Source organism: Filicampus tigris, chromosome 15 (genome assembly GCF_054856515.1).
Source record: "Filicampus tigris isolate MCC_2025a chromosome 15, RoL_Ftig_1.0, whole genome shotgun sequence".
Taxonomy (NCBI): Eukaryota; Metazoa; Chordata; class Actinopteri; order Syngnathiformes; family Syngnathidae; genus Filicampus; species Filicampus tigris.
In genome coordinates, this window is record NC_141231.1 from 10895540 (window position 1) to 10908567 (window position 13028).

Below are 13028 nucleotides of genomic sequence, written 5' to 3' on the forward strand. Positions count from 1 at the left end.
TTGATTGGGCATTCTTGTTTTTGGTGCTTGGCTCCACTTTATGGCTGCTAATTACCGCTTGCTTGTCCTCGGAGCCAGGTCAAGCATGCGCGCCTGGAGAGTCGGCCGGCCGGCCGGCCGGCCTCACTTCGGCAAAGGTCCATGCCCATCGGGAGGAGGAGGAAGAGGGCCAGTGAAAGAGGAATGTTAATCTCCTCCCCCCATGAAATTTCACTATTACAGCTCCCCTCCCTCCTGTCAAAGAAACGCTACCATCTGAAGAGTCTACAAGGATTGTTCCTGAGTGCGTATGTGTGTGTGTGGTGGAAAAAGACGGGGAATGGGATCCACCACACACTTGGCACAGAGCCAAGACCTGGATTATGGATCCCAAGCTACTGTTCAAAGAAAAGAAGGTCTTGGGGCGAATGAATGATATTCTCATAATGCCACAATGCTGCATATTTGAATAGAATTTACTCTCCTCTTTTTACCAAGTGGCAAACAGACTGTCCGCTAAAACGCAGTTGACTCTCTCATAGAAAGTTCATTTTGTGTTGAAAATTAAATCTCAAATTACTGAAAGGAAAAAGGAGGAGGAAGAACGGCGGTGGTAGAATTTACGCTCATTTACCGTGTGTCGAACTGGCGGTCCTGTGAAACAATGCTGACTCTGTAAAAAATTGACTCTCATAGTACTGTTCAGAGAAGGAAGGCTTTGGAGCTTAATCAGATAAATAATATATTACTAAATAATATATATATATATATATATATATATATATATATATATATATATATATATATATATATATATATATATATATATATACACACACAACTGATATACAAATGATCTTTTTCCATGTGTTATATTAGCTGTCCCTTGAAGAGTCACTACTGTCTCTTCTTGGGGTCATCTTGCATTAAATATTTAGTCTCAAGGTACTGCTAAGCAAACAATGAAACAATTTAAATGAAACAAATTGGGGTTGCGGGGTGTAGGGGAGTACTATGTGAGGATCATAGCAAAGATCAGAAATAAATCCATAGAATCATTTCGTTACCAGACAGCAAAATACACGAGAAAAGAATTATACAGTTCAGACAGTCTTTGGTTCACCACACAATTGTGTTCCAATGGTGGAAACCTGAATTTCTAGATGAGTCTAAACACATTGTGGTCTATCACTAACCTAGGCAAGCTAATTGCTAATGTCGGTAATCCAGTAAATATTTATATGAACTCAGAACCTTGAAATATATGTCGAACCACCTGAAACTAAAAGTTAGGGTAGTTTACCCTAAACTCTAACCCACTCCTTGTGGGTGATTAATCTTATATTTTCTATAAGTGGCCTTAAAAAAGGTCCTAAACGGTCTTTAATTCAATCTGCAGAAAGGACATAGTGTATAGTTTTGCTACTTTGCATCCAGGAAAGGAAACACCTAGCGTGTCTGCGAGGGGAAACCTCTTGGAAGAGAGGCGTATTTTTAGCAGGTAGGCCCAAAGGTGGTGGTCCCAAAGGTGCTTGCACTAAGTGGGTAAACATCACATCTTAACAAGGTGGCGACTGACAGCTTGGGATGTGGTCGCGTTGGCTTCCCAAGCCAATGAATGACACCGTGTGTCTCGCTGATGTTTGCCCGCGGCAGCATATCCGTCCTGGCGTTTGAGCTTCTTTTTGGTGGTCCTTCTTGCTCAGAAAGCTCCATTGTGTTATCATCACACCTTTACCGCTTGGCTCACCTCCCTATGACCTCGCTGAGGGCTCTTACATGTGCGGGGGGGGGGGGGGGGGGGGGGTGAAAAAAAGCCCCGATGGTACGCCGGGGAATCAGGGGAAATTGGATTGAGAAATGTAAAGCCAATGCATTGGGTAATGGATGGAAGTGCCCCGGGCAGAGGTGGCCAAAATACCCAAATTCTGTACTTGAGCAGAACTAAAACAAATCTCGCTCTTTACTATTAACATCTTTATTAATGTTGTCATCATTTGTGGAGGTTGGAAAATGTGACTAGCATATTCTGACAAAGTAAGTACAGACATCTGTTTTCAAACGTAGAGAGTAAAAGTACTAAGTCATCACAAAAGTAAATCCTTAAAGTAAAGTACAGATACCTGAAAAATATACACATTTAAGTACACTGACAAAGCATTTCTACGTGGTTACTTCCTTATTAAGTACGGCATCAGGGCCATCCCGATGCATTTGTTTCCCCGACGATCTTGACGGGATTAGCTCGTGTCAATGCGGATTAGTTTAGGCAGGGCTGCGCGGCTGGAGGTCGTGACTCGGTTAGCATCGACTGGTTGCCCTGCTGCGGTTATTGAGGTGTTGTTATCGCTTCATTTGTTGTCGCTAATCTAATAAATTGACGTCTGGATGTTCTCATTGTCTACACAAATTCATTTCCCCCTCGTGGAGGTGAGGCAATGCTTTTTGTTAAAAAAACTCACCTACTTGTGTTTTGTGCACTCTTTGCAGTACATAAAATGCAACAAGTTGGCGCCCAAGCATTGCCTTAATAGGAAAGTAGCAATTGCTGTCAAGGAAGTATACTGACGTGATGATTCCCGACCAACAGAATAAGATCTTTGTATGTCAAGGAGAAGCTAAGTTTAGCACGGGTCGTTAGCGGAAGTGTCTTTGCCGTATGTGCATGTTTTTGCTCTGCTGTGTGGACTCTAAGGTAATGCAAGATCAATTTGATGTTAACATGAAAGTAATTTTAAGATCAGAGTGTGAGGTACATTTATGGTTTAAACAATGAATATAAGCAATAATAAAGGTTCTTAGAGATCGGTTCCCATCCTCCGCGAATACAGTGGGCGAGGGGTCACTGATGCCGTTTCAAGATGTGTGACGGTGGACATTGAAGTCACCGGCCACATGCGCGCTCATGCCCTTAAAAGGGCAAAAAAAAAAAAAAAAAAAAAAGTTAAGATGATTAGTGGACGGGCGGAAACTGCAGGCGACGGCTGGCTGCTCGCTTGTAAAAACAGTCTGAGGACAGCGTCGCTATTGGACCCTTTGTTCCATTACGTGGTTAATACAGACAATTTGAAGCTTGTACGCAGTCAAAGTTATTTCTGGATTTTACAGCTGTCGAAGTACCTTGTTAAAAAACAAAAAACAAAGGGTGTGAAAATTATGATATTTGTTCTAAAGAATAAGCTTTTGTCTATATTGCCGTTTTTCAAACTGCTTTCACACCGCAATCCGGCTAAACTGGTGCATCAGATCCGTAAAGATGGAATCACTCACCAAACTCTGCAAAACAAGACATTGTGCGTTCATGCAGCCGATGCGGATTCCCACATTGACATGGTCAGATGTGTGGAAGGCAACGGAGGAATTTTCCGGTATCCGACGTACTCGCAGAGGCGATGAAGTGATTTGGTGATGAAGTTTACCACTCGTGATTCACTACAAACACCCCTTTGCGCTGAAAGCATCGTCGCTGACATCATCACGTATCTAATTAGGTCAGTGGGGCAACTCGCATCGGCTGTGCGAACTTAGAAAATCTGCTGCACCAATTTCCTGAGTGCAGTGTGAAAGGGAGCCACCACCATAGTAGAAAGATAGTTAGACAGCTAGCTTTGGTTCTAGATATGACATCTTATTTTGCTAAACCCAAATAATCTATAATTTGGTTGGTTCATATATAACAGACAATCGAGATTTTTAGGTCATTTTATTACCTGACATGTTTTCGGCCAAATTCTTCTATTTGTGTTTTTTTTTTGTAGTCTTTCTGTAAAGCCCAATGATGCCACAAGGTGGCGCCAAACCTATGGCTAAAGCAAAGTAGTAATTGGTGTCAAGGGACTAAGATGAAGTGATATATGTGGACTGTTCTAAGATCATTGAATGTGGGGGACGGGCTACTATATTTAGCCCGGGTTGTTGGCGAAGAGTCTTTGCCATGTTTTTTTTGCTCTGCTGACTGGCTATTAAACCAACTTTGGTGCTTTGATCACTTGGTCAACACTTGGAAAACTGGAGCAATTATTGAGGGAATATGTCATTTACTTCAACTTGACATAATTTCAGCAGACTGCGAGTATATTTCAAAGCGTTTAATGCTATCGCTATGTGTTTGAATAGCGACCGGAATTTAGCACGCCACCATACTCTAAATGCACGCACTTTTCACACAGGAATACCCAGAGCTCTGGGGGCCGGGATTAAAACAATTGTCGCTAAAATCCCAGCGCGCCGGAGAGAAACATGTCTCCCATGCCCGTGTTGTCATGTGCACAAGTGCAATTACCCAGCCGGGACAAGAGCCTTCCTCCCAGACAGGAAGTGCGAGAGAGCGAGATGAGAACATCCCGATTAGGAAGTCCCGCCGCTCCGAAGGCATCCTCCTCGGAATGCTCGACAGCGACTTGGTGTTTATAAACTCTGATAATGTCGCTCCCCGTTTGCCTCGCTAGGAATGTGAGAAAAATGGAGGAGGTACTGTACTGTACGTTTGAGCTGTGTGAAAGTGGATGCGTACAGCTTCACAGAGTTCTGTGTGGAAAGCAGGCGAATAAATACCTCGTCAATTTACGCAACTATAACTACTGCTTATATACTGTAGCTCTGATTCTCCAGTTTACTGGGAATTGCGCGGAAGGGGGAAAAAAAATCAGTATCAAAAGTTAAGTTTAGCAAAATGGCTATGTGAAACGGTATATAGCACAACTCACTTCTGTATGGAAAGCAACCGCCTCTGTACAACAACACCATATGCACAATTATCTAAATACGGGATTCTGCAGCAGCAGTGTAAATGCACACACAAGACAAGACAATGGCCTGCTTCATTGGTTTCTATGTGAAATAATTTCCTTATATAGGTCTGATCCACAAATTTTCTGGGCAGAAATATCAAATTAGATATCACAATTAAAAAGAGGTCAAATGAAATGTTATGTAATATTTCCCCCCAAAGATATTGCAATACCTACCACCCAAATAAACAAATAAATAAATAAAAACGAATCTTGATACTGTATAATCAAGTTCAGTTTTGCATCACTTTGTTTCGTGCAAGCAGGAGATTCCGGCACACTCTCCCGTCCAGCTGTAAAAAGCTCACATGCACATTCTTTGTTTTTCCCGTGTGTGTGTGTGTGTGTGTGTGGGTGTGTGGGTGTGTGTGTGTGTGTGTGGTCCCTTGAATTCTGACTCCCAAGAATGTCATACCTACACATGGGAACCCTCCCGCAGGAACAACATCATTCTCACTTTTGTTCCATCAGTGCCGTAAAAACGCCTGTTGTCTGTCTGTCCTTTGTGTTTACCCGCCTTCCGAGTACCAACCCTTGTAGACACGACCCCTCTTCTGTCCACATGGCCGAGGCTGGCTGCGTTTGTGGGAACAGCTGTTCGAGCAGAGCAGTGGGGGGAGGGGGGGGGTCTGCGGTCCGAGTCAAGTTGACCCTATGTGTGTATTCTGGTAGCCCCGGCAAGTGTGCTAATTGCACGTTTTGGACTGTGGTCATTTCCGCGCCGCATGGAATGGGATGTCAGCGAGCCTTTTGAACTCTGAATCATGGCACGTTATGAAGGCTTCCCGTCAAAACAACATTGTTCTGGTGTCAGCAAAAAAAAAAAAAAAAAAAAAGGAAAAACAAATGCTCGTGAAATCTTATTTTTGAAAATGGAGCCTAGCGTCATTCAAAACGTAGCATTATCTTGTTGCCTCACAACCATCGCTATACCAATTTTTAAAAGGCAGCTTCCTCATCACCTGACGTCTGGCAAAATTGCATTTTAAACCGTAGCCCAGACTTGTTGACCAGCCAAATCACATTTTAAAAGGTAGCATGGCCTTTGCTGTATGTGGAAAGCCAAAAAAAACAAAAGAAAAAAAATGGACATGATTGTGAAGTTGGTCAAGTGAGCCTTGCTAAAACATAAAAATCTGAACATCATAGCATCTTTAAAGACCTTTATGAATGGTTGGATGAATGGTTAGCGTGTCTGCCTTACAATTACAATGTTCGGGATTAGAATCTTGGCTCTGGTCTCCCTGTGTGGAATTTGCATGCTTAAGTGGATCGCGTTTGACCACATAGTAATTTGACTCCCTCAAAAGGCCATCTTTTCAGTTGTTGTTGCTATGGTGACACAAACGAGGCCTAGCTATGGTCCACTAACACGCATACCCAGCTAATTATTTTTGTATTGGCCCAATGCTAACATTAGAAGTTACTATCTGTGGGGCTAGCACGCTTAGCCATCTTAGCTAAGAAGGCTAGTGACACGCTCCCTGTTGCAATTTTTTTGTAGGCCAAAAGGCCTGTGTGATGCTAGCACAATTAGCTAGCTTAGCTAACCAAAATCAAAATTAATTCAGATAAACACCATTGTAACTAGTAGTTAACTTAGCAGCTAATTTAACCACACACCAATTTACGTTACAAACCTGACGACTAATGTTTTTCCTTTTTTCTTTCCTTCTGTGCAGCGGAACCAGCAAACCTCTTGAAGATTTTAGATTTTCCCAGTTTACCCGAAGGCGTCACGAAAACAACGGGCTTCTGCTCGAATCGGCGGTCGTCGCAAGGACCCGATGTGGCCTACAGAGTCTCCAAAGAGGCACAGCTCAGCGCCCCCACCAAACAGCTGTATCCAGGTGAGTTTAGCTATACTGTACTCTAATCCCGTGCAGATGTCTTGGTCGATCCCATTTTTACGGACTTTCGAGGCCGCATGGCAGTAAGGCAGGGATATAATGGCCAAACATAGCGGGAGAGCAATTTCCTTTTTTCTTTTCTTGCCCTCCAGGTGGTACTTTTAAAGGCTCCCGTAACTTCATTATTTATGTCAGCCTACTAGCATGAACTTTGAATCCAGCTATTTTAAGCATCTTAAGGAATGTCACTTTTTCAACCTATTTTTAAACCTCAAAATATGAAAAAAAAAGGAAAATGCAAGTTTCAACTATGCAGATGAAAATGTTACAATAAATGAAGTTGCCTGACAAGCTAACATTGTATGAATTTAAAAACATGTAAAATGTTGTATATTAGTATTGAATTTAATAAAAATTAATTAACCAATGATTTAATAAAATGAAAAAAAAAAAGACTTGTAAATATGTAAAATTATTTTTTTCCCTATACCTTTTACCATGATACTGCAGGGTCGGCTTATTATTCATTCATTCAATTATTCATTGTCATTGTTCATGTTGCTATTTGTTTATTTATAACTAATTAAACAATTATTCATTAAAATAAAAAAATCTTGAATTGAAAATTATGTCAAATCAAAGTAACTATGAAATAACTCATTCTAATAATCAATTAACCAGTTATTTAACCAAATAAAATGAAAATTACTAAAAATGTGACTTGTATATCTAAAATGAATAATAAAAATGCAAATCAATGATCATTATAATAATGATAATTAATTTAATGATTATTAATTAAGCAAGTATCTAATAGCGATATCCTGACGAATAATGTTACTTGTAAAACATGTAATAATAAAATAATAATGAATTAATAAACCATTACAAATGTGATTTATTAATTAATTTAATCATAATGAATTATCTTATTAACTGATCAAACAAAAATGTGTATTTAAATTGTGTAAAGTTGTTTATTTTAAAAATAATTTACTAATCAATGTTATATTTCACCACTGTCCTGTGAAAAACACACATATCCATATATGGATTTTTTTTTTTTTAATATTCAAGTTAATGTGATCTGTAACGCGGAAACCCCTTTCACGTAAAAATTTAAAAAATGAAAAAAAAATGGACATACGTGTTTTTCATAGGACAGCGACAATTTATAATTAAGTATGGTTAACCAATTAAGAACATAAAAAAAAAACGTTTTCAACTTGATTTTAATATATTATATTCACATAGAATTAACCAATTATTTCTTTTAATAAATGAATTTTAAACCATTAACAAATAAACAGATTTGTGGGACTGCTAAAACAAATATTTCAGGACTCTTGATCAAGTTAACGCTCAGTGGGCCGAATAAAAGAACAGAGTGTGTCCCCGGGGCCATCGTCTTCCCGCCCCCGCACTAGCATGAGGGGCTTCTGCGGGTTAAACCGCGCTGACGTGGCTTTGGAGCTTCTTTTCCCATCTTCTCTCTGTTTTCCCTGGAGCGCCATCATTTTCCACCGTCTATCATTTCTCTTTGCTTTGCAGTGTCATCTCACTTTTTTTTTTTCTTTCCCCCTTAAAATATTCTTTTCACTCTTGGAATGATTTAGCATTTGGTGGGTAAAATAAAAAAAGAAGTACAGTGATGTGGTTTGGATGCAGAAAGATGAACAAAGTTAAAAACCCTCCACCGGACCACCATCCGCGTAAGGCATTGTTTGGCTCTCGCTGGACATTTGAATAGTGCCACCCTGCCTTACTTCTTGTTGGCCGACGTGTAACGCCACTCGCTATCAAATCACAGTATTCGCTTTGGAACAGAGAGCAAACTCAGATGGTTGGATGCATGTGCTGTAATTACGTGACTGGCGGACGCAGCTGTGTGGGTTACTGGATACGAATTGTGCCGTTTCGGCTGTCTAAAATGGATTCAAAGTTATTGAAAGTGATACTGTTGTCTTTTCTGTCAAAACACTGAAAAGGCTCACTGTTATCTTACCAAATACTTGGTTGCCAGCTAGCCTGAGGAGTTAGCTAGCATTTGGCCATACGTTTGCATGACCATTTTGAGTATGGCAACGCAAACTTTTTGGCCTCAGAGTTTTTGAAAACAAAACAGTTATCGTTTCTGTCGAAATACTGAAAACATTTGTCGCTGTCGTACATGTATACAACTACATATACTTATATATACAGACAGTATATTACACGTATATTTATACAAAAGTAACAAAGGTTATGTCTAGTCAACATTGACAGAAGGTCCATAACAGTATTCCTTACAAACGCATTTGGGCTGTTTGTTTGTGACATTATTGAGCATGAAAACCCAGAATTTTCTGTTTCAGACTTTTAAAAAATTACACCGTTCTCGTTTCTGTTAAACAAACACTAAAAATGGTGGTCTCTGTTATAAAAACACAAGATTAGTTGCAACCTTGTTATAAGGTGAGAGCTATCCTTGAGGCTGTCGTTATGATAAAAACATTAAAGTGTTCTGGGTTGTTTTAGCCATTTCTTCAAAAGTAAAACTTTTAAAAATGGGTTTGACAATGTTTACAACTTGAATCAACGTAAACAAACAAACCCAAACTAGATGTGACTAAGGTTTTGTTCACACTGCACTGTTTCGACACGCTTTTTCATGGAAAGTGAACAGCACGATACAGATTTTTTTCAAATCCGATCTGGGCCTCTTTCGTATGTGGATATAAATCGGATGTGTGTGTGATGCGTCTGCAGTGCGAACGCTCACCTGCACACATCCAACCTATACGTCATCAAAAGCCCAATTTAGTTTAATCCCACTGGAAACATGAAGCATAAAGCTGACATCTGTGATGATCGTATTAATTAAACGGTTCATTTATGCAATGACGTGACGTCAACTTTAGTAGACATCTCAATGAAATGAAGAATTCGAAAAGCGTTGCCTCATTTCCTTAAAATATTTCTACCTCCTCCCGCCTTTCTACTTTCACGATATGAGATAAAATAAGCCCCTATACGCGGGACCATATTTACTTCTCTACACACTGTGCCACGTGACGTCGTTTTTTTTTTTTTTTTTTAGTGCATGTCACTCCGACATCGCGCTTTGCATGCATGTGTGTCATATCACGCATGTGTTGCCTTTACATTAGAAGTGGGATTTGTTTTTGCAATGTGAACAAGTAGAAAAGATCGTATTTAACAAAAATCTGAATTGGTCATCAAGCCCTGCTGTGTGAATGTAGCCTAAAGTCATGTTAACAGTTAACATATTGTAGCTTTAGTTACACTAAGAGCCTAGCCAGTAACATCACTCCATCCCATTATTTTTTCCAGTTCAGCTAAGACTTTTTAAACCATTAAGCTCAGTTTCCTGCCACCTAATCCTTAAAAAATGTCTACAAATGAACGACAAAGAGACACTAAACGGTGTTGGACAACGTGGCGAGCTCTTGCTGCGGCGTTCTGGAAAAGAGCGCGCGCAGACATGCAGTCATCAAATGCGGGGAAAGGATGATTCGCTTAAAACCAGAAACAGAAGTCCTTTCTATTACCTTTACGACACGAAAAGGGCATGCTAATTATAACGCATGCTTCCCACGCCGCACTATGTCTGCTGAGGCTATGTGCAAATTAGCGCCTCAGGCTAACGCCGTCAGGGTTCATGTTGTCAGTAGCTTACGTTTTTTTGACTCAATTTGCCGACCTTCTGGGGGGCCGTAAAATCTTTAAGAGCACTCCTGTTTGACTAAATATCACATTATGGTGATTTACAAGATGCAGAGTTAAAAAAAACAAGCATTTACAGAATAGAAAATAAATGTTAACTCACCGCGTTATGAATAAAATGTATAACAATTACACATTATGTTTATGAAACAATTCATGAGGAACATTGTCTAAAATGTCTGAATTATTAAAAACAACTGAATAAATATACAAAATTGGTGGGGAAAAGATTTTGAAGATTTTGATGTTCTGAATTTGCAAGTTCATAATAAATACAGCAAAAGTATTTTATGGCAATATTTCTTTCACTTTACAAATATTTTTGGTATTGAAATTTCATTTTTTATTTTTACAGCATGTCATGTCATGTCATCTTCCAAACCGCTTATCCTATATAGGGTCGCGGGGAGTTGCTGGAGCCTATCCCAGCCGTCAATGGGCGAAGGCAGACTACACCCTGAACTGGTCGCCAGCCATATTTTTACAGCAAGTCATTGAAAAATAGCAGCATAATATTTTTGGTGTAAAAATCATTTTTGATCATGACGGATCACATAAGGAGATTATATAATATATAATACAAACAAAAAAAAACATGGCAAATACACATTTTCACCATTTCTAAATTTTAAATTTTTAAATTAAATATACAATACATTTTGCATGTCACTGATGGTGTAGTGGTACACTCGCTTGAGTTATATGCGGGGAGTGTGGGATTGGATCCCGCTCATCGACGATGTCTGTGTGTGCCCTGCGACTGGCTGGCGACCAGTTCAGGGTGTAGTCCGCCTTTCGCCCAAAGTCAGCTGGGATAGGCTCCCTGCGACCCTGTACAGGATAAGCGGTGTGGAAGATGACACATATACTTTTTGTGTCAAAATATATAAGTGTTGCTTTTACATTTTATGTCACAGCAGCACAATGTAACATTTTTGCTGCGGCTGGTTGGTCCCAATTCTAGACTTTGCCTCTTGCCCAAAATCCGATGGCATAGAACTGCCACCCTAGTAAAGACAAGCACTATATAAAACGTTTGGATGGATTTTTGAGACAACTCCTTTAATTTTAAGAATGACTGACAAGTACTGGAATGTGGAGTTGACTTTTTCCAAGTGGTCGAGTGCTTTATAGCAAGCCTGGCCTCTTCATTCCCGTCTACTTGGCTCACCCAATAGGGTATCTCTCACCTGGTGCCCCCCTGAAGTAGCAATTACAGAGGGAAAGCATTCCAGGGAAAAATCCAAGCTTTCCCAAATGAGTGTTTAACTAGGGGGCATAAGGGGGCACTCCAGCAGAGAAAGTTGATTTTGACATTTGGCTAAAGAACCTCTGAGGGCCCATCCATCCATTATCAATACCGCTTATCCTCACAAGGGTCGCGGGGCGTGCTGGATCTTATCCCAGCTGTCTTCGGGCAGTAAGCGGGGGACACCCCGAATTGGTTGCCAGCCAATCGCAGGGCACACAAAGACAAACATCTGCACTCATAGTCACACCTAGGGGCAATTTAGAGAGTCCAATCAACTCACCATGCATGTTTTTGAAATGTGGGCGGAAACCGGAGTACCCGGAGAAAACCCATGCAGGCACGGGGAGAACATGCAAACTCCACACAGGAGGCCGTGGCCGGGATCGAACCCACGACCTCTGAACTGTGAGGCGGATGTGCTAACCAGTCGCCCACCGTGCCGCCCACCTCTGAGGGCGTCCTCGGAAATCTTCAAAGGAGAAAACCTTTTAGGATGTTTACAATAGTTTGATTTGGGTCCCCTGACACTTGCCCACTGGTCCCGAGTCATCATCTCCGAGACTCCGTTAGGTTCCATTCATTGTCTATAGTGCTAGTTTTTACTTGATCGGTGGGTGAGCCGGAGCCTCGCCCAGTTGACTTTGGGCAGGAGAAGTGGGGCACGCCCAGCACACAGTCGCAGGGCACATACATCCAAACAAGCATTGACAGTCACTCGGTGGAGCACCCCATGATTTAGAGCACAGGTGTCAACTTTCCAGGATCGTTATCAGGCTCCTTCAGAGCTTGCTGATGAGCAAGGAAGAGATGTAAAACATTGCAGGAAAGCGGCCCTCGAGGACCGGAATTTGACACCTATGATTTAGAGTCTTCAATTAACTTAACATGCATGTTTTGGGAATTTGGGGAGGAAGTCAGAGTACCAGGAAAGACAATATGCAAACACAGGGAGAACCTGAAGTCGATTGACAGCCCTGATTCTGAAGATCAGAGCATTGGCACCTCTATTCTTCTTGTCCAGATGTCAGGTTTTAAGTCTCAGACAGCAAAAAGTTTAGACACTCATCTCTACTTCTGTGATCAACCAGCATGGAATTATGAGTGGAATCAAAGTAGTTTGTCATGTCAATGCCAACCTCCATAAAAGTAAAAGACTGGGAAAAAAAAAAATCACACATGAGGGATCAATCATCTCCACACATGCTTACAAAAAGTCTTGGTAATACCCAAATCTGCTCATTAGTATGTGTTTATATATTATTTGATATATCACCCACATTATTACTCCTTGAAGATCGGTTTGGAAGATAGCTGATTAGGTTCTGGAGGTTTTTACAAGCGATTTGGCTGCCAGCTTCTCCATCTGATTGTTTCCTGATGTTGCTCCGAGATGGATTATCCGATTCTTCCGTATACTTAAATCCTCTTCCG

General features: G+C 40.8%; 2 protein-coding genes across 5 annotated transcripts in view; one reads left to right on the top strand and one right to left on the bottom strand.

Annotated features, from left to right (window-relative positions):
* LOC147135460 (uncharacterized) overlaps positions 1–13028 on the bottom strand; it is a 69893-nt gene that overhangs the window by 35830 nt on the left and 21035 nt on the right. The gene's annotated exons all lie outside the window — the stretch shown is intronic.
* Positions 1–13028, top strand: part of col5a1 (procollagen, type V, alpha 1) — a 77674-nt gene that overhangs the window by 10589 nt on the left and 54057 nt on the right. For all 3 annotated transcript variants that reach the window (XM_086053850.1, XM_086053851.1, XM_086053852.1), the window contains exon 2: positions 6452–6619. In XM_086053850.1, coding sequence (XP_085909976.1) covers positions 6452–6619 — 168 coding nt within the window. The remainder of the gene's footprint in view (positions 1–6451; positions 6620–13028) is intronic.